This window comes from Myotis yumanensis, unplaced genomic scaffold (genome assembly GCF_028538775.1).
Source record: "Myotis yumanensis isolate MYYU_CA2020_CCGP unplaced genomic scaffold, mMyoYum1.0.hap1 SCAF_8, whole genome shotgun sequence".
In the NCBI taxonomy this organism is placed as follows: Eukaryota; Metazoa; Chordata; class Mammalia; order Chiroptera; family Vespertilionidae; genus Myotis; species Myotis yumanensis.
The window spans coordinates 63221226-63242007 of NW_027223759.1; the positions used below are offsets into that span (position 1 = coordinate 63221226).

A 20782-nucleotide genomic window follows, 5' to 3' on the forward strand; every position below is an offset into this window, starting at 1 on the left:
ATTTTTTTGGTTCTATTTCTGTGAAAATGCCATTGGGATTTCGATAGGGATTGCATTGAATGTGTAAATTGCTTTAGGTTCATTTTCTTTTTAGTAAATTATGATAATAAGTGCTTTGGCATTTTGACAGGGTTGTTGTAAGATTTCATTAATAACAACAATAGTGAACACATATTGAGTGGGTACCACCAGCCAAATACTCTTCTTACATGTATTCACTCATTCAATCCTTAGAGTAAGTCTTAAGGTAAGTCATATTAATATCCTCATGTTACAGATAAAATAAAATAAAAGCCTGAAGCACAGTTTCTTGTCCACAGTCACGTAAGTAGAAAGTGGTGGGAGGTAGGATTCTAACCAAGGCAGTTTTCCAAGGTTTGTGCTCTTAACCAGACACTATTCTGCCACTCGGTATACTTAATGTCAAACTAGATGGTGCTGTAACATGCTCGACAAGAGTAGCTGACTTATGGTTTCAGAAGGAAAGGGAACCACCAAATGTTTTGGAAAGGCATTTCAACTTCGCTCCAAACAAAGAATTGAAAACTGGTAGCTGCATGTGTTCATATGAAATGTCACACATGTTAAAGCAGCCCTAGAAAGCCAGAATAAAAGCCAGGGTAAATAAAATAAGAAATGTCATTTGTGTCATATCCTGTTACACAGAGAACCTCTCTTCACAACACCAGCAGACCACAGAAGTAAAGCTGTGAGGTGAAAAGGAAACCTAAGATGACAAAGAACAATAGCTGCAGGCCCGATGGCCCCAAGAAATGGTTGACTATCATTTCCCTAAATAATGACAAACTGAAAAGTAAGAAATGATACCCTCACTTAGAATTCCAGATGGTTAGCATCTTGCGGCTGGACTGGCACAGTCACGAATGCACTGGCATGCGTGCGGGAATGCAGGGTCACTCCCTGTCACCCTCAGGTTCCCAGGGTGGATGTGGAAGAGCCGACTGTCTTCCCGCTTCCAACACTGCTGTTTTCTTGGTGGTGGAAACCAGCAGCTTCCCCCTTTTGTTCACATCTTTCAACAGATAAGACCCAGAAATACCCATGTATGATCCCATTAAAATGGATTTGATTAATTAATGACAAATCGGAGCATTATGCACAGACCTAGTAGGAACTGTTTTGTGGCAATTCAAAAGAAGAAAGAAAACAGTTTCCAATGAGTTAAGGCACAACAGGATGGACACCAATGCCCCAATTTACACTGTTCTAACCCGTAACGCCCAGTTTTCAGGAGGCCTTAAAGCAAAGAGTTAAAGAATAACACCACCCTCGGACATAAGGTAGTGAAGAGAGGCACTGGGCATCCTCAAATACTCTGTGATAATTGAGATGAATTTCTGCAAAAAAAATGTGGAAACAAGTCCCCAAATGTGTACACCCCGTGTGCACATGCACTCACAAACACACACAATTTAAGGTGGATTGCTCTACAGAATGTAAAAGAACCCCAACAAAAAATATTTTGGTTATTGATTATTCTTGAAAAGAAATAATGAAAAATGCTGCCCGAGTATATGTCATAATCACTTGTGCTAATTTATGGCATAAGAGTCTCCAGCAGCATTAAGGTCTTTAGTGTGTACTATTTATCTGGAAGAGGTAAGTCTATTTCACTGCTATATATAATTTGATGCAGAAATTTCCAAAAGACGCAAGATAATAGTAGACTGAAACTAGTCATCTCTAATTCTGGAAGAGTTTGTTTGTTTTCTTTTGCCTTTTACATTTGCAAAACTAAAAAACAAAACACACACACACACCAAAAACAAAACAAAACAAAACATAAAAAAGGTACTTCTAAAATTTAAGTCTAATCTCCTTATAGCTGCAAGTAGTTTCTCAATTCCCAATCATCCATCAGACATCCTGTCTGCTTTACCTCCACGTTTGTATATCATTCAACCTCTTGCCCCTTCTACTCCTACCACCGTGGTCCAAGTCACCATCTTCTCCACCTGAAGATAATGAAATACCCTATTTGGTGTCCCCTTCTACTCTTGTCCCAATCCTTTCTCCACACAGCAAAGAGCAATATTTTAGAACACAACTAGCATCTTATATTCCCTAGTTTAAAACCCCTCTACAAGCTTCCTATCAAATTTACAATAAAATCCAAACTCTTTATTAGAAAAAGAAGGTCCTGTGTGTGTCCCAGTCCTTACCTCCTCAACATTCTTCCACTAAGCCTCACTGGCCAGCCTTCTCCCTGTTCACCGAAGAGGCCAAATCTTGCCTCTTGTAGCCTTTGCATTTGCTGTTCCCTCTTATTACCATGCTATTCCCACAGATGTCCATGTAGCTTGCTTGTTTTGGTCATTCAGGTCTTCTTTCAAATGTACACTCCTCAGAGAAGACTCCCTGACTATCTAATCAAGGGCATCCATTCATTCTGTCAACAACTACTTACTGAGTGCCTAATATGGGCTAGGCACTGGATTAAACTAAGGCTATATCAGTGAACAAAACGAACTAACAATATAAAACATTTGTCAAATGAATAAAAGACTTTCCCAACCATCATTGTATCTCAGGAATACAAAACCTTTCCTTTGCTTTAGCCCAGCGGTTCTCAACCTGTGGGTTGCGACCCCTTTGGCAGTCAAACGACCCTTTCACAGGGGTCGCCTAAGACCATCCTGCATATCAGAGATTTACATTATGATTCATAACAGTAGCAACATTACAGTTATGAAGTAGCAACAAAATTAATTTTATGGTTGGGTCACCACATGAGGAACTGTATTTAAAGGGCCAGAAGGTTGAGAACCACTGCTTTAGCCAGTAAGTATGACTTTTCTGGAGATATCATCAAGCATTTCTGAAATTCTTAGAATGCCTTAGTCAACATTGTAGTCTATTTTTTCTCTTGAGTAAATACTATTTAAGAAATCCTTTCTCAAGTAACACACAACTACAAATTGAGGCTACACCATCAGTTTCCAAGTGTTCTCAGAGTAGTCTAATGTCACAATGGTCTCTTAAGAGAAATCTCTAATTTCTATAGAACATCAACCTGTTGGCTTATCAAGAGACACCTAAATGAGATGTAATCCCAAAGGAGTCTCCCAAACTCAGCTCACTTACTTTGTGGACACCACTTGTCTTCTGCCCATCGATTGCAGTTATAATTATCTCCTGCATTTTCACAGGTAAAACACTTGAAGCTGTTTGGAAATGGTGTAGCTTTAAAGAAAAATGCACAGTGAAAAGACAAACATTTTTAACATCAAATATGGCACAAAATTAGCAACTTTTATAATATTAGACAAAATTTACAAGCCATTATACTTAGAATTTCTGTTTCTAGGGAGCTAGACTTAACTGCCAAACTCTGGGCAATTTCTTTATTCCCTTTTCTTTAAATATTTCACCTATAAATATCTATTAAAGAGTAATAAAAATCATTCCACAAGCCACTTTGAAATATTCATGGTATTGTTCTATAATAATTTATAACTTGGGAATAATGGGGATTAAGGGGATATGGGGATGGGTAAGGGTGGAGGCAGCATTGGAGCCAATAATTTGATATGGTTTCATTCCTGAAAAGAACTGGAGTCAGATTAACCTGAGCTTGAACTCTTCCCTTCCCACTAATTAGTTGCATCATTTTTAACTTCAAAGAAATAATACTATGCATAATAATAGTAACACTGAAGGTCCCCATGACTTGCAGAAGTATAGTGAAAATTGAACAGGCGGTGGCAAGAAAAATATCTAATGGAGTCCCCGGCACATCAAATCATGCTGGTTTCCATCCACATGTACTTCCGTTACAGCTGCATTTAACCGCAATCAAACAATCTCATTTGTATATGTCAATTATTGCATTAGACCTCAACTAAGAATGGAACATTTAATACAAGGATGATAGTAATTCTCAGACCCTATGTTCAGGCCAGGGTATTATGGAAAGAAGGAATTAGGAGCTGCTGGCAGTCTGGTTTGAGAGCAACTAGTATATTCATTTCTCTTTTTTGTCTTTATGCTTTTTTCCTATCTTTTATCTTGTTATTTTCATGGGCACAAAATAAAAAGTACAATAAATTTAACATTTTTCTATAAGCCAGTGTATAAAGCCTTGTGTGAAACTTTCACCCCAAACCATCCTAGTAACCTGACCACAGTTGAGATGATAATTAGAAAGCAGCGGGTACTGAAGATACAGGAGAGGATAAATATTGATGCATAAAACAAGAGTGACATACCAAAGGTGACAGTTCAGAGAACGTGAAATTAAGTATTACAAATACATTTCAGTTTTGTCTATGTATAAAAGTGAATTAGATAGGCAAAAAAGAAGTAATGAAATTCATTTTTGCCTATTAAAGCAGTACAGTTTTAAAATTACTAACACTTCAGTAACAAAAGGGAAAGGGTTAAGAAGTATAAATTGCTAGTTATAAAAAGGCACAGGATGTAAAGTACAGCATAGGAAATATCCTATATAATAAAAGCCTAACATGCTAAGTGTCTGGTCGTCTGGTCATCTGTTCAACCAATCAAAGCATAATCTGCTAATGATATGCTAAGGCTGCTCAACTGCTCGCTATGACGTGCACTGACCACCAGGAGGCAGATAGTCAACCAGTCAAACAGTCACTATGACATGCACTAACCACCAAGGGGTAGACAGTCGACTGGCCGATCAGTTGCTATGATATGCACTGACCACCAGAGGACAGACGCTCCGACTGGTAGGTGAGCTTGCTGCTGGGGTCCGGCTGATTGGGACTGAGGGAGATGGGCCAGACATGCCCTGGAGTCCTCCTATGGTCCCTCCCTGGCTGGCCAACCTCCCATGTCCCTCCCCAGCCCCGATCGTGCTCCAGTGGGGTCCCTTGGCCTGGCCTGCACCCTCTCGCAATCCGGGCTGAGGGGACCCCCCCCCCCCAAGTGCACGAATTTGGTGCACCTGGCCTCTAGTAGTCAGTAATATTCCAATAACTATGTATGGTGTCAGATGGGTACTAGACATATTGGGGGATCACTTCATAAGTTATATAAATATCTAACCACTAAGCTGTATACCTGAAACCAATATAATATTGTATGTCAACTGTAATAGAAATTTTTCTTAAAATCTGAAAACAAAATACTACTACTTAATGCTGGTGAATGAATGTCCTAATAATAATAAAAAAAAGTCCAAAGTGGAAATCAATAATGACACAGGCTCTCTTTAGGAGTTGTGTAAAGACTGTGGTTCCCAAGCCTGGCTGTGTATATATAGTATCAGGAGAGCTATTTTAAAAGAAGAGGGAGGCGAAAAAGAAAAGAAAAATATAATTTATAGCCCACCCTCCTGACTATTGAATCTCTGGAGAAGGGGCCCAGGAATGTTTCATTTTAAAGGCATTTATCATGATTCTGATACTCTTCCAGGTGTGGGAACCACAGGCATTCACATTTCTACCAACAAATTTTATCTATAACAACCTCTCTCTAATAAAGTATATCAGAGAAGTAGATAAGTTTTACTTGTCTGAAGAGAGAGAAAGGAGGGGAGATGACATATGTATATAAGCACATATGCACACACATATATGTATATAAAAATATAAATCATCATATAGATAAGATATGCTATTTGTTTATTTTTAAATTATTAGTGGGAAAGCTAAGTTTTACAGCCTTTCCTAACTGCGCATAATATTCATGAAAGTCCAAGTATATTTCCTCCAAATTTTACACATACTAATCTGTTTTCAAGATTGTTAATGGTCATTGAGCCCTGGCCAGGTGGCTCAGTTGGTTGGATCCTTGTCCGGTACAACAAAAGGTTGTGGGCTTGATCACCTAATTGGGGCAGGTATGGGAGGCAACTGATCGCTGTTTCTCTCACACATTGATGTTTCTTTCTCCCTCTCTCTCCCCCTTCCTCTCTCTCCAAAAATCAATAAAATAAAAACATATCCTCAGGTGAGGATTAAAAAACAAAATGTTAATGGCCATTGATAGAATATATCATTGATGCAGAAACTTCCTACAGCCAATATCCTCCTCCAGTGAAGAGAGGAACAAAGAACACTGAACTTCCTCTGCCATTCTTAGGCACAGTGCTCAAGAGATTATCTTAAACAAGAACCCTTTTGAGACTTCAGCAGGAAGCCAAAGCATTTTAAAGAAATGGAAAGAATGTCAGAAGCAGTGAAGACTTTCTGTCTTATTCTAGATATTAAACCAAATGGTCTCGAAAAGGCAAAGTTACTATAGGTGGAAACAGGAACTTCAAATGGGCATTCTGGCTCCACAGTCATGACCTACAATGGTAACCACTACTTACGGTCAAGAGGAGGCCTCACATTATAGAAGTTGATGTTCTTGGCAAAGGCCCGGTTTTCTGAGAAAATAAAGATCTGGACAACTGCTACAGCTAGAGCATGACAGAAGAGCAGCATTCTGACCTTGGGTCTGGGCAAGTCCAAAACTCATATATCTATAATGAAAAGAGAGACTAGTTGAATTTTTATGCAATTTACATGTCAATAGGAATACATTTTGCTTCTCTTTGGAAAGCTTAATTATTCAAATATATTGAACCATCTACCTGTTCTGTAGGGCCAGTGCCTATGTGGGAACTGTATTCTTTCTGATCAGATGAAAGTTAATCAATGACTGCTTTCTACTGGTCAGGCCTCTGCACTAGCCAGTTGAGTTTTAGCAGGACATCCAGTGGCCATTCGGGTTCCAGAACAAGCAGCCAGTACTGGCCTGGCTGCACCACCACCCCCCATTCCCCCATTCCCACCCTCCCCACCCCCCGCAACCCAACACTGCCTCAGGCTGGCCTACTTCACTTCCTGCTGAATCACCTCACTTCCTAACAACCACAGTTTGGAGACTTGTTCAGCTGAAGTTACTGAACCGCTTATCTGTCCATTCCATTCCTTGAGTAAACACTTACATTCGAGAAATTTTGCAACTCTTTCAAAACTTGGAGGAAACAATAAAAATTGAAGCAGTAGGAAGGACAGTGGGTAAAAGGACAATGAGTCTGAGACATAAAGTGTCTGCTGGATCCCAGGGCACACAGGCAGTGAGAAGAGAAACAAGAATCACTGTGAAATGCCATCCTGCCAGTTTCTGTCACGTTGGGTACAAAGAGAAGCTGCCAGAGGTTCTAGAGAAAACGTAATTACAGTTTTTGAACAGCTGAAAACCATATCATGTTAGTCCTGCTCACTGCTTTCACGGACTTAAAGTAGGCAGGGCTGAAACACAACAAAACAGCAGGCACACTCAAAGCACTGAGTAAAATATATTTTTATTGATTTTTAGAGAGAGAGAGAGAGAGAGAGAGAGAGAGAGAAGAGAGAGAGAGAAACATTGATATGAGAGCAAAACATCCATCGCTGCCCTCTGTATGCCCCCATCAGGGGCATGTTCCCTTACTAGGAATTGAACCAGCAACACTTTGGTGCACAGGACAAGGCCAAACCAACTGAACCACACTGGCCAGGGCAAAATACATTAATTTTTAAGCTCCTTAGGTTCTGCCCTCTAGAAGCAGACCTGATAGTAAAACAATCTTCAGGATTAATACTCAGAACCTACAACAGCACCACTGACAGGTTCTCTTTGACAGGGGAAGGGGTGGGGCAGCAGAAAAAGTATGTAACTTGGAATCCAGAGACTTTTATTCAGGTGCTGGCTCTGCTATTTATTAGCTGCCTGACCTAGGCAAGCTCTTTAAATTCTATTAACTTCAATTTCCTCATCTGTAAAGTGGCTTAATAACATCCATCCTGCCCACTCACATGGGGAATTGTGAGCATCAGTCAGGCTCAGGTAGGATCACATAGGATCGCGTATGTAAGAGCACTTGTAATACAAGTTCTGTGACAATGCTGGAATCTTAGAGTTCAGTAATATTGGCTGAACTCATTTTCCAATCAACTGGTTTCAGTGGGTATAGAGAGTTTTTCAAATAAAAAAGTTTGCTCTCCACTTATATGGGCATAATTCTTTACACGGATCTTTTGTTTGAAGTCGGTGTAACGATGTGTGGATTTTAGAGTTTTTATTTCCCCCTCTTGTGTTGTGAGTATTTTGGTTTTGCATGTGTGGCTAAAAATGCCTACTCTTGGATATGGAACTGATTATTAGAGAAAATGTAGCCACACCATCATCTCATTCCAAGTCCCTAAGGAAGTATTCAGGGCTGAAAAAAACAAAACTGTTAAGTTTCAGAAAACAGTAGTGCTAAACTTCATACATCACATTTCAGCTCCAGTAAAGAATTGGACCTAGTGACATATAAACATATACATAATTCCACCCTGGTTCATTTTAGAAACTAAAATTGACCTTTCACAGTTATTAGATTTCTAAAACCCATTCTTATGCTCTTTCTGAAGAAACATACATTTAGCCAACTATTTTATACCTTACGGGCGAGTGGGTGTATTGATACAAATTCTGCTTCTCCTGTTTATCTCTCTGAGTTGGATTATTATGTATTTATTATGAATCTGTGGCCAAGTAATACACATCCCCAAGTAATGGAAGACCCTTTGAGTCAGGGAGGAGGGCTAATACATCCTTCACACATTTTAAAATGACTGTGTATCAAGAGTAATCCGAAGTGTTCTTATAATTTGAGACAATGCCTACGATCCTCTAAGATCATAAATTTCACTACACTCAATTGTCTACATTCAATTCCCTTTTGCAACACTAACCAACTATGGGACCTTGGGCAAATTGCTTAAGCTCTCCAAGCCTCAGCTTCCCCATCCGTAGAGAAGGCATAAGGACAGGACCTACCTCAGTGAAGAAGTGAGGACAGAAGCGAGGATGGAATGACACCATGTGGATGAAGCACTCAGCTGAGTGCTGGGCACATGTTAAAGGTGTATTTATCAAGCACTTCTCCTAGGTGGTAAAGAGCACTGGTTCAAAGTCCTGCTTCTAAGCCTACTATCTATGTAGTCTCAAGCAAGTTCCTTAATCTCCCTGTACCACCATTTCTGCATCTATAAAATGGAAGTAATAGTAATACCTACCCCATAGAATTGTAGAAATTAAATTAGTTAATACATGTAAAGCACTTGAACTAAATTATCTATGTGCTCAGCATTTTGCTAATTCTTACTAAGTAAACATTTAGTATTATGAAAAAATCCCCACACCACTTGAAATCACAAGTCAGAACCCCTGGTTTCTCTCGTGTAATTTCAGTGTGAGACAAAGGCTCATTCATTCATTCAGCATGCCATTATTGACACCTCAGGCAGAACAGATACTTTTTTAAATAATTTCTTTATTGGTTAAGTTATTACATATGTGTCCTTATCCCCACAAGAACAGATACTTTTATTCACTGGATCCCCAACAAGGTCATTGCTCTCATGCAGTCTGCATTTTCGAGGGAGAAAACAGGAAATAAATATGGTAAAAAACATAATTTCAGATAGCCATAAAGTCTATGAAGAAAATATGTATGGAGGTATGTTAGTGAATAGAAGGAGCTATTTTTGTATACGGTGACGCCAGAATGTCTCTGCTGGGTGACATTACATGTTAATTAAATGATGAGAAGAAACTGTGCAAGCAAAGAATCAAGGGGATAGAAACCAAGGTCCTAAGATGAGAAGAAGTGTGCCTTGGGGTGATTTAGGAAGCAGCCAGTGTGACTAGAGCGTGCTGAGAAGGGGAACAGACAGACGAAATCAGGGAGTCGGGGGACCGGGCACTTCCAGGCCATGGCAAGGATTTCAGATCCGGCAAAGTCAATACATTGTTTAATTTTAGACTATCTTGCTTTAAAAAATACTAAGAATGCTTCCTCTCTGGAGTACTTGGTCCCGAACTCCTATAATAGTGAATACAGAGGGATATAGAATTCAGAAAAACCACAGAATTTCTCTGAATGAAAAAGTGAATGGACGATAGACAACTTAAAAATTACTGCATTGACAACAAAATCAAGAGTTAGAGTTGTTTTTTGGTTTCTTTCTTCCTCAAAACTGGAAGGAATAGGTTATCATCACCCTTATGCACCTGAGGAAAGCGAAGTTTAGAAGCCATATGCACAAAAGTCCTAGCATGGAGCCCCTCCAAACATTTCCACATAGCTCAGTCTACCTACTACTCTTGGAAACTAGTGAACAGTAAACTGGAAGAATGTTGCTTCTGTATAGACTAGATGTATTTTCATTCCCATTTTTAACTAAAACAGCATAGCCTTTTTCTATCAAAATTCTCTCCAACTGCAGAGGTTTTACCTGTAGGATAGGAAAGCACTAAATAAAAATGTCTCATTTTCCAGGGCATGCTTTATAGTCTGTTACCACTTCCTGTCCCGCCCCCTTACCCCAAGCACCTATATCTGTCTCTATCCATTTTTCAGTGTATAGGTTGTGTTAACATGACTGTTTTATTTTCACAACTGAAAGACATTAGGATCATAAAAAAGCAAATGACTAACTATAGTATTTGAAAGTTGTTTTACATTTAGAATCATTTCACGGAGACTCTGAACTAAAAATTATCTGCTGAAACTGCTGAGTAGGCTCTCACTGCAATCTTTGTTGCAGAACAAGGTTACAATAGAGCTTGTATTTTGCTCCAGAAGAGAAAAGAAATCTTTAACACACGTTAGACTAAAGCATTCTGGTACATCTCCGGGACCATCATAGAGAGCAGAGTTCTTCATGTAGAGGAGGGGTGACCTATGAGCTTCTTAAGGTTATTGGCAAAATTTTGTGTCCATACATATTTCCTCAAAGGAATCTGAGACCCACATGATGGTTAAAAGCAGCTGCTTGCTGTTTCAGAATACAGCCATTATGATTCAGCTTCCTGTGATTTAGATGTTTTCATATCTGACACTAAGAAAGTTGCATATATTCATGAGGTACCTGATCCACACTCCTCAAACTCAAAACATTCCTCCCCAGAGAGAGCTCATTAATGTCACCCACCTTTTCCAGGTAGTGGGCCTGGTCTTCCACTTATTTTATGAGCCCTCTTTTTTGAAACTATATTAATTCTTATTCCAGAATTCACTGTGCTTCTCTTACCAAGAGAGGGAAGGGATTTCTGCAAGGCACATTTGTAGGGCTACACCAGGGTGGCAACTCCCAGGCACCCTGAGGAATGGCAAGTAGCCAGATTTGTAAATTTAGGAAACCCCACCTGAGTCTTTCACCCATTACTGCCCAAGTAAAAGACCTGTATGGTATTTGGTCAAGAAAAGCAACTATTTCCCAGGTTGGAGCCATGGTAATCGTCTCATCCCCTATGTGGCATTTTACACTTCCATGTGGCATCCTTGACATCATAAATTTGGGGGTGGTGGGAAAATGACCTACATCATTTTTCTTTTGGCTTAATGAGTTTGACTTTTATTAATCACAATTATCATTATACAAACACAGAAACTGGTGCTCAATAAATACTTTTTGGGAAGAACCAACCTCATTAGCTATGACCTATAAGGAGCACCTTTCTTTATATATATATATGTAATATAGTGTGTGTGTATATATATATATATATACATACATACATATATATGTATATATATATATCCCATGTTCAAAGGCTGTTAAATTGCATTGTTTACCCATATCTTCAGAAAAAAATCACTTCTGTCATGGTAAACAACCTGCTTCCCTATTTATAATGGTCTGGCCCTCTAGCAACTTCAGCACGAAATTATTGCTAATTTGTCTACAAATGTCAGGTGGTCATAATAATCTGGCCACTCTGTGTGTGTGTTTGTGTGTGTATGATTTATTTCAGAGAGGAAGGGAGAGGGAGAGAGAGAGAGAGAGACAGAGAGAGAGAGAGAGAGAGAGAGAGAAAACATCAATGATGAGACTCATCAATCGGCTGCCTCCTGCACACCCCCACTGGGATTGAGCCTGCAACCCAGGCATGTACTCTGACTGGGAATTGAACTGTGATCTCCTGGTTCATAGGTTGATGCTCAACCACTGAGCTACTCCAAGCCTGGCAAAAGCACCTTTCTTAACAAGTAAGAATGGTTGTGGGCGATAAGGAGCTGACAAGGTGTCAAGATAATAAAGAAATTATGGACTCAGGAGAGTTGAAAAAGAAGAGACCAAACAGAGGCAGTAAACACTGGCATTTCTAGCACATGGCTAAAAATGAGTCAGCAAGCACAAGGCCAACTTCTTCTGCCAATAAAACACATAAAATAAGTAATTTAAGGAAAGCAGCTCTACTAAGTCCAACATGCCTATCAACACTCATATTCACACCTTCCTGCAAACATCACTTATCCCCACTGTAAGACATGCTCATGACAAACTTTAATAGGCCTGACTTCCCTTGTGAAGAGAATAGAAAGCAAAGGGGACATTAAAAATGAGTGCTGGAATTTTAATCAGAGTGAAATAGATGAAAACACTCCTCTCAGGAAAAATTTACCAGAAAACCTTACCATCCACCTCAAGGATGGTCTACTTACTTCTGGCTAATAGAAGAAATTGGCCAATGGAGATAGTCTGCTTCCCATTAAGTTCAGGAAGTATGTTGAGGAGACTTATGTTGAGACTGTTCTAGCTCCTTTACTCTCAGGAGAGCTGAGGCCTCCGTTTCTAACCTTGCTGGGCAGTGAGAGCACACCTCCTAAGGGTTCAGCTTCTGTTTTCTCTGATGGGTTCTTTCTCTGTTTCTGGTACATGAAGAGTTCTTTTCCCCCTAAGTTTAAATATGAATTTCTTTCATTTTAAAGATACTTAATCTAGCATTTCTATGTGCCTAAAGAAAAACATGAGACAGAAATTTAGCTTAAGCTCAACCCATCATTTTCATCTGAAAACACAAAATCTCCAGATTACCGTGTATTTGGACAACAAAATTCAATGGGGAAAATGGAATCATGATGCAACTTCTACTTAGAGCTTATCCATGATTATGGCACACAGTTATACCAGGCACTGAGCTAAGCACTTTGTATATAATGGTGAATAACAGAAACACAATCTCTGTGCTCTCATCCATTATTGGAGTCAGAAAGTCAATGTGAGCCACTGGTGAGATGTGACTGCCAAAAGTTAGTTCATGCAATCATCTTTGAGGGGAGGAAAACAATAGGCACAGGAAAGAATTCCAGTTCTATATCTACTAGTTAGGTGATTACAGCGTTAAGAGGTATTGTCCCCATTTTCCTATAAGAGAAGTGAGAGCCCTGTAAGTTTTCTAAGTCATTGTGAGGATTGAGTGCAATTACATACATAAAGCACTTTTACTTAGATGGCGTTCAAATGTTAAGTGCCTGCTCCCCTAACCTTCCCTCTCTCCCTGCTTCTTCAGATATCATTAGCAGAGAATAAAAATCAGATCAAGGGAGATGATTGTCCAACTCCATTTCATACTAGCTGGACCAAATCAGGTAAACAGGGTCAAATTCTATACACTCATTTCTTTTTTTTTTTAATAAACAAGGAAATAGTAGTCTTTTTTTTAAATGCATTTTATTGATATTTTACAGAGAGGAAGGTAGAGAAATAGAGAGTGAGAAACATCGATCAGCTGCCTCCTGCACACCCTCCTACTGGGGATGTGCCTGCAACCAAGGTACATGCCCTTGACCGGAATCGAACCTGGGACCCTTCAGTCCACAGGCCAACACTCTATCCACTGAGCAAAACAGGTCAGGGCTACACTCATTTCTTTTCTTTTTTTTAATATCCTTTTTATTTTTTAAAGGATTGTTTTAAAATTTTAAACTACAAAACAGATTCCATACATTCTGCCACAAATAAAACAAACAATAAGGCAGGACTCTACATAAGCAAACTGAGAACAACTGTTTTCAGAAAAATGTGATAAAAGCTTTACAATCACAAGCCATCCAGTTTTAAAATAAAACTATTGAAAATTCACAAAATCTTCAAGTGGCACATGCCAGACACCCTTGAAGAGGGAACAAAATGTGGTTCTGCCATTTTGCACTGTTCTCAGTTCCATTTTGTAAAATTCACAAAGGTTGGTTGGTTTTCTTTCTCAAGAAACATATGATAGAGGCACCAATGACAATACAACTTTGTTTCCAAGAACCCTGTAACAAAGCATTGTCTCTTAAACATATGACGAAGGAGGCAAAATGGGAGTCCTGGATGAAAGTTTTCTTTTAGAGGCAGGTTTTGAGCCTGTTTCACCGAATTCGCTTCTGCTGCCGTGCTCTATAAATGTCATGAACAGGAGGGACGACAGATCCCTTTTCCTCGTCATCATCTGAATCCTCGTGGGGCCTTTTGACGGCCTTGATGAGTACTGCATTACTTTCCACCGGGCCATTGCCTTCCGCAGCGAGCTCTGGGGCTCTGGCAGTAATGAGCCTCACAGCTTCCTCAACAGTATTGGGCATCTTGCATCTTTGAAAAATGTCCATCAGTTCATCCACTTGTACAAAAGGACCCTGGAAACAGTTCGGAGGTGGGAGAAGTTTCATTAAAACAGCAGCTGCAGGTGGTACTGGGAATACTCCACCGGGTACAGGGTGTAAACCTGGAGGTGCTAAATGTCGTGGCTGAAATGGAATCATCAGCTGAGTATCTGGTCTAGGGTATTCTGGTTTTCTATCCACTTCATCTTTCAGAATAGGCGCTATAGAAGGAGCTACAACTGGGTCTGGAATTATAGCTGCTAGCTTAGCACGGGAGACATCCTTATAACCAAGTGCTTTTAGTTCACTTGCAGAGCAAGGATATAAATCCATGAACTTGTATCTATTTACAAGTAAAGCTGTTTCTTTGCCTTCATACTCTTCCTTGAATGCTGTAAACTGTCTTTTCTCCACTTTGAGTATACTAGCTAGATCACCAATATTACTTTCAAAAGCTAGAAATCGGGCCCAGATTTCTCCAGACTTTTCAGGAGGAAGGCTTCCAGATGTTAAAACGCGTTCAAACAAAACTCAGGTATTATTGTCCTCATTGAGGTGAGAAAGATAGTCAATATAGGCCAGAACATATTCTGGAATTTCTCCATACTTCTTTAGCCCCAGCTCAAAAATCTTCAAGGCAACAGATTTGTCTTTACTACAGTAATACTCCATGAGTGCTGCAGTAACGTAGACATGATGGCGGGTTCTGGTATCTTCTCTTGCTTTTTTAAATATCATTCTTCCAGATTTGATACCTTCTGCTCTTCTTGCAAATTTCATATACTGGATATAGACCAATGTGGGGTCAATATCCTCAATTGCCAAAAGTCTATTATATATACTGTGAACTTTCTCGTACTTCATGCGACTCTCTTCATAATCTGCATATGCAAAATACAGAAGCATATTCTTCTTTAATAAAGTGCTTATGGCTCTTTCATATATATTAGCAGCTTCATCACTAAATAGTTTGGCATTATTCATATCCCCCTTCTCTGCTAGCAGTTTACTTGACTGCTCAAGATACTGGGCGGCTTCATACCAAATATCAGGGTGATGGCCCAGCACAAGCAGACACTGTTCATAGGCAAACATAACTCTTTTTGTTATAAGGGTCTGATCTTCTGTACGAAGAGGGTTACTCTTTTCCCACTGTATGTATTTCTTCCACATATCTACCTGCTGAGCTTCTTGAGGAGTATTCTGAGGAGGCATTGCGGTCCAAACCTTTCATTACTGTCTCGTATTCCTTTGCTACACGCCTAGCATTCGTGTAATATCTACTCCGATCTTCAATCATTTTTTTAGCTAAATGAATATTGATACCCTCTTCATACTTGTTATAGTCCCTCCAGAATTGTTCAATGTTGATCATTGGATTAACACAACCTTGTTGATAAACCCTTCGGACAGCTGTTATTCGCTGATTTTCTGCATAAGATCCAACAGCTTCCACGCCTTTTAAGAAATTGATATAATCCACCCAAATCTGATAAGACATAATTTCCATCCCAATTTTATCCAGTGCAAAATCATATGCTTGAGCCATTTTCTCTTTGTAACTTGGTAGTTTGCCTTTGGTTTCTCGGACATATGAAAGATAACACTTCCATAAATCAATGTGCAAAACCTTCATAAGGCATCTCTGAAATAACTTTTCAGCCTTGTCATAATTTTTAGCTTTAATCTCTGCTTCAATGTACAGTTTCCAGAATCTGCCAGAACTGGGGAACTGGGCAACAAGGCGTTCATAAGTCTTCTGTGCTTTGTCTATAGGTTGATTCTGTGCCTCTCGAATGAGAATGCTCCAAGCGTCAAGGACATATGGATTCTCTTCTAATTTCTTTTCAGCTTTCTTCACCTTCTCTGGGACATATTCAGCTGCCTGCTCCGCGGAGGCATCTCCTGACATGATCTCAGATAATTAGAACGTGCAAGTTGGCCCGAGATGTGAAGCTAGGGAAGAAAGATTAAAATAAAAACCACCCCCAAACCAATAAAGTCACCCCCTGCCCAGCAGGGCCAGATGGCCAATACGAAACACCACCGCGCACTCAGCTATGAATTAAAATGGCTTCGCCCCAGCCGGTCGAGGGGAGGCGTGGCTTCGGAGTTAACTTCCTGGGGCAGTGGACGGGGCTAAGAGCGCAACTCACCGAGGACCTCTAGCTAGGATCTCCTGCCAAGTTTTGTCTTTTACTGTCTTGTTACATCTGTATTTATACCAGTTGATTTTAATCCTTTCAATTTCTATTCCAAAGGTTAGGGTGTTTCTTATCTCCATTCCAGGGAGTAAAGATTATGTAGCTTAAGGGTGATTGTTCATAGTTCAAGTGATTAACTACCCACCTGGCATTTAGTTAAGGGATTTTAAACTACATAATCTTTACTTAGAATAACCTCCTTCAGTTACTTCCTTGTAGCTTAATAGAATAATAGAGTAACCTTGGAATGAAGATAAGAAACTCCCTAACCTTTGGAATAGAATGGATGGGATTAAGATCAAATAGTATAAATACAAATGTAAGAGGACAATAAAGAGAGGTACCTGGCTAAGAGGAACCTCGCCATGATGATCACCTGAACGCTGCCTCCCTGTCATTACTTCCTCGCCGACTCCGTCCACACCATGGGGAACCCTGAACCTGTTGGGACTGGACCCCAACAGGATAATAATTAAGAATTCCAGTTATGCCATAAAAAGTCATAAATGTAATATAGCATTCTCATAATATTTCAGATTCTTGCTACATTGTTTTAAAGAATACAAACTTTAAAAAAAATTATATTTTACCTAGTTTGCTCCATAAATGATTTATAGGAGGCTTATGCCAAGTCACTCATGCATTAAGGCTCCCAAAGTATGGGGTAAAAACCAAACTGGATGAGAGGAGAATCAACTCTCCAGCCCCTTCTATGAACAGTGGTCCTCTGTAGTGTTACCCGCCGCTCTGTACTTCTTAGCAGTCAGGGAGACACACCTGGGACACATATTCTCATTATTTAGTAAAAGGAAACTCTTCAGTCACTTAGCTCTCCAATTAATGGGCCCTGAGGGTTATCCCTGAGAGAGAACCAAACAACATAAGGAGAGAGCCTGAAACATGCTTTGAAGGGCTCCTGCAGCCTTCATTTGGCCACTCCTTATAAAAAGCCAACAGCATCATTTTAAAAAGAAATTTAATATAGTTCTGTTGTCAGGCAGGCAAATGAGAGATATTGTTTTCTTCTCCGTGGAAGAGGGGTTTTTAAATTTGAGAGGATGCTGTAATCACTGGACAGAGTCCTGCGGGACAGCCGCAGGCAGTGTTTGGTACTGTTAATAAAACTCCTCTGCTGGCGGAACTGTGAGGACACAGGGTGCTGGAGGCGGGGCATGGAAGGCAGTGTGTTTATGTCCCATATCCTTGCCTGCTTTACTGAACCCATTTCTTTTAATAACCAGTCAAAACTCTCATAATAGAAATTTAGGCTGAAATGTCCAACAGCTGGCTAAGGACCCATTATCCAATATTTGTTGAATGGAGGAGTGTATCACTCCCGGCATGCATTCTCTAGTACATGGTGCACGGAACTCACCTGAAATCATTTCATTCTCAGGGTCATTAGGTGTGTAGGTAATGGCTAGCACTTTTGACTTCCTTTAGTCTCCACTGCCCTAGAAAAATGACCACCAATACAGATGTTTTTCTTTGGATACATTCTAATACGGCACTGTCTGCACCAATGCAGGAATCTTAGGCGATAAGTTCATCGGGTTATATAGGTGTGTATACATGCATGTATATATGTGCATATCTGCATGCATACATGTATATGTGTATATCTGCGTATACACACATGTATTTTATTGAATGAATTGCTTAAGCTCTATGTGTCAGGTTGTAAATTGTCCCTAGAACTCTTGTTTAAGAGACTGTATTACCAATCATGTCAGCTGCTTTTAGCACTCGCATAGTTATCTTTCAATTGGGAGAGCTTACAGATGCAGAATTGTTTCTATGCTTTTGTCCTGTCATCTTTCTCCTGGCCTAAGGTTTTATGTCACTGACCATTGTTTATAGAGCCTCCACGAGCTCAACTTCAGTCTTGATTCTGAATCTAAAAATATATTATACAAGTAAAGAACAAGTCCGTGAGTATCATTCTGAAAGAAGAGGGCATTTAAAAATCAATCGTAAATTACATGCTACAGTGAAAGAAGAGTGTGATGACTTTTACAAAGTCACAAAATGCAGAAGAGATTATTCAAAGGACTCTCTGGAAGCTGACAAGCTTATTAAAGCAATCCTAATAAAAAATTTCTGCATTCTGTATATATAACAAAGTTACAGTGTGTCACTGCAGTATAGATTGTCACTATTACCACTTGGAGGAGAAGGAAATGTACATATACAAAGATATATATGTGCATAATTTCATATTCCCAGAGGAAACTGAAAAATTATGTGCATTAAGTAGTGTTTTAATTGCAACATGAAAAACACCATTTAAGCAATGTTTCACAATCCCACAAAGTTAAAGTCAAGTATAAATGCCTAGTATAATAGGGGAAGAATGGCCTTTGGGGGCACACAGGCCTGGGTGTGAATTCTGACTCTGTCACTTGTTACATACACCTTCTAGCCAATCCCTCTATCACTCTGAGACTCAGTTTCCCTAACAGTAAAATAGAAGTATTATATATCTATTTTGTAGAGAGTTGTGGTGGAACTTAAAGGAGAATGAATGATAGGTCCCTACCCACTGATGTTTTTATTATCAAATTATTGAATCAATTCCTAATATAAGGTGACAGGAGATTTAATTTTGGGTGGTGGGAACACAGTGCAATATACAGATCTTATAACATAGAAACCCACACCTGAAACCTATATGATCATGTTGACCAATGTCACCCCAAAGCATTTAATTTTAAAAAATAAAATAACTGAAAACAGAAAACTAACTGTAGATATTTATAGCTTCTCTATGGATTACATACCTGCCAATATCATTAAGATCATGAAATATCTGACTAGATTTAAGACTGAAATTCAATATATATATATATATATATATATATATATATATATTATCAGCTCTCAAATTTTATGATTGTCTGAGTATATATGAGAGAAGGATATAAATTCCTCTGAAGACCAATTTTAGGAAAACTCCTCTAGAGTATATGTAAGGACAATATTTAGGTCTCAGTAAAGCATTCTCTTTTATCTGCTTTCTGATCTATATTATTTGTTTATAAATAGTCATAAATATTACACAGTTGTTATAAAGTTGGCTTTAAAAGCAACAAGCTCTCATGAGTCATTACCTCGTACTTCCCACTCTTTGAAGTAACAGTTCTAATATTTTTCATTCATTAAACTTTTCTGTGTCTACTCTAGCCCGTGGGTTGGTTTCTACCCTGAAAAAAAAATCTTGAGGTTTGTTTGGAGACACTGGGATGGGCACAGAAAGTTCCAGTCCTTGCTTGGAGATGAGCTGAAAGTCTCTACAGGCCTCACACTCTTATGGGCATTACCAATAAAAATAAACCTAGGAAAAAAGTTTTTCATCTTTACTACCAACAGAATTCCCATTTCCATTTTGATTGTTCATTGAGATTCTAGGTTAATTACACAGAGTGTGAAAACTCCATTTTCAGCAACGTAAGGTCTGCCAAAGGATGGCCTACACTGTTACATGTTGTTCAACACACACTAGGTGGAGCCTTAAATCTGCTACAACCAGAAGATCTTCCCAAACTATCCTATAAGATGAAGGGGAAGTGAACTCTACTGGGCTTTCACCCTTTGCCCCTCAAGATCCACCCTCCATCTCTCTCCACCCTGCTCTGTGCCCTGGGAAGCCAAGCTATGGAGACCACTCAGAGACTTCCCTTTTCCACTGGCCTCTGGTTTGGTTTGGCAATAACTTGCAGATTGGAGGGTGGAGAGAGTGAGCCCGGGGTATTCATTCCTCTGACTCCCTCCCTGCCAGACTGCCATCACTTCCTTCCACCCCACAGCTACCATCTCCTGCCTTCTGGTGACCATTTTCTCCCCTTGTCCTTTAGGCCTATAGGCTAGAAATAGTGTGGGCTAGATTCTGTTTCCATAAATCTAGCCCACACTATTGTAGACAGCCCTTCACTAATTATCTCAAATAACACCAGCCTGAATATGCCACCTGGCTCCTGCCAGGACCCTGAGCCTTGAATCCAGTCTGAAAAAGGCTACTTGGAAGAGAGTCACTCCGGACCGAAGTGTCGTGCCTTGTTATAGCAGGTTACCACAGGACCAGATGACATGAATCAGCAGAACCTCTGGACTGGGAAAGTGTAAGAGCAAGTGTCACTGCTAGGTTTACAGGAAATCAACAAGTGGATTTATGCTATAAATGGATCAGGGTAAG

The 20782-nt window shown here is 39.6% G+C and overlaps 1 protein-coding gene and 1 pseudogene across 7 annotated transcripts in view; both read right to left on the bottom strand.

Annotated features, from left to right (window-relative positions):
• LYPD6B (LY6/PLAUR domain containing 6B) overlaps positions 1–20782 on the bottom strand; it is a 163643-nt gene that overhangs the window by 4975 nt on the left and 137886 nt on the right. For all 7 annotated transcript variants that reach the window (XM_070423036.1, XM_070423032.1, XM_070423034.1 and 4 more), the window contains 2 exons: positions 6308–6460; positions 3106–3204 (listed from right to left, as the gene is read on the bottom strand). In XM_070423036.1, the coding sequence (XP_070279137.1) occupies positions 3106–3204; positions 6308–6422 (214 nt within the window). In that variant the 5' untranslated portion in view covers positions 6423–6460. The remainder of the gene's footprint in view (positions 1–3105; positions 3205–6307; positions 6461–20782) is intronic.
• LOC139015697 (cleavage stimulation factor subunit 3 pseudogene) lies at positions 14119–16298 on the bottom strand (annotated as a pseudogene).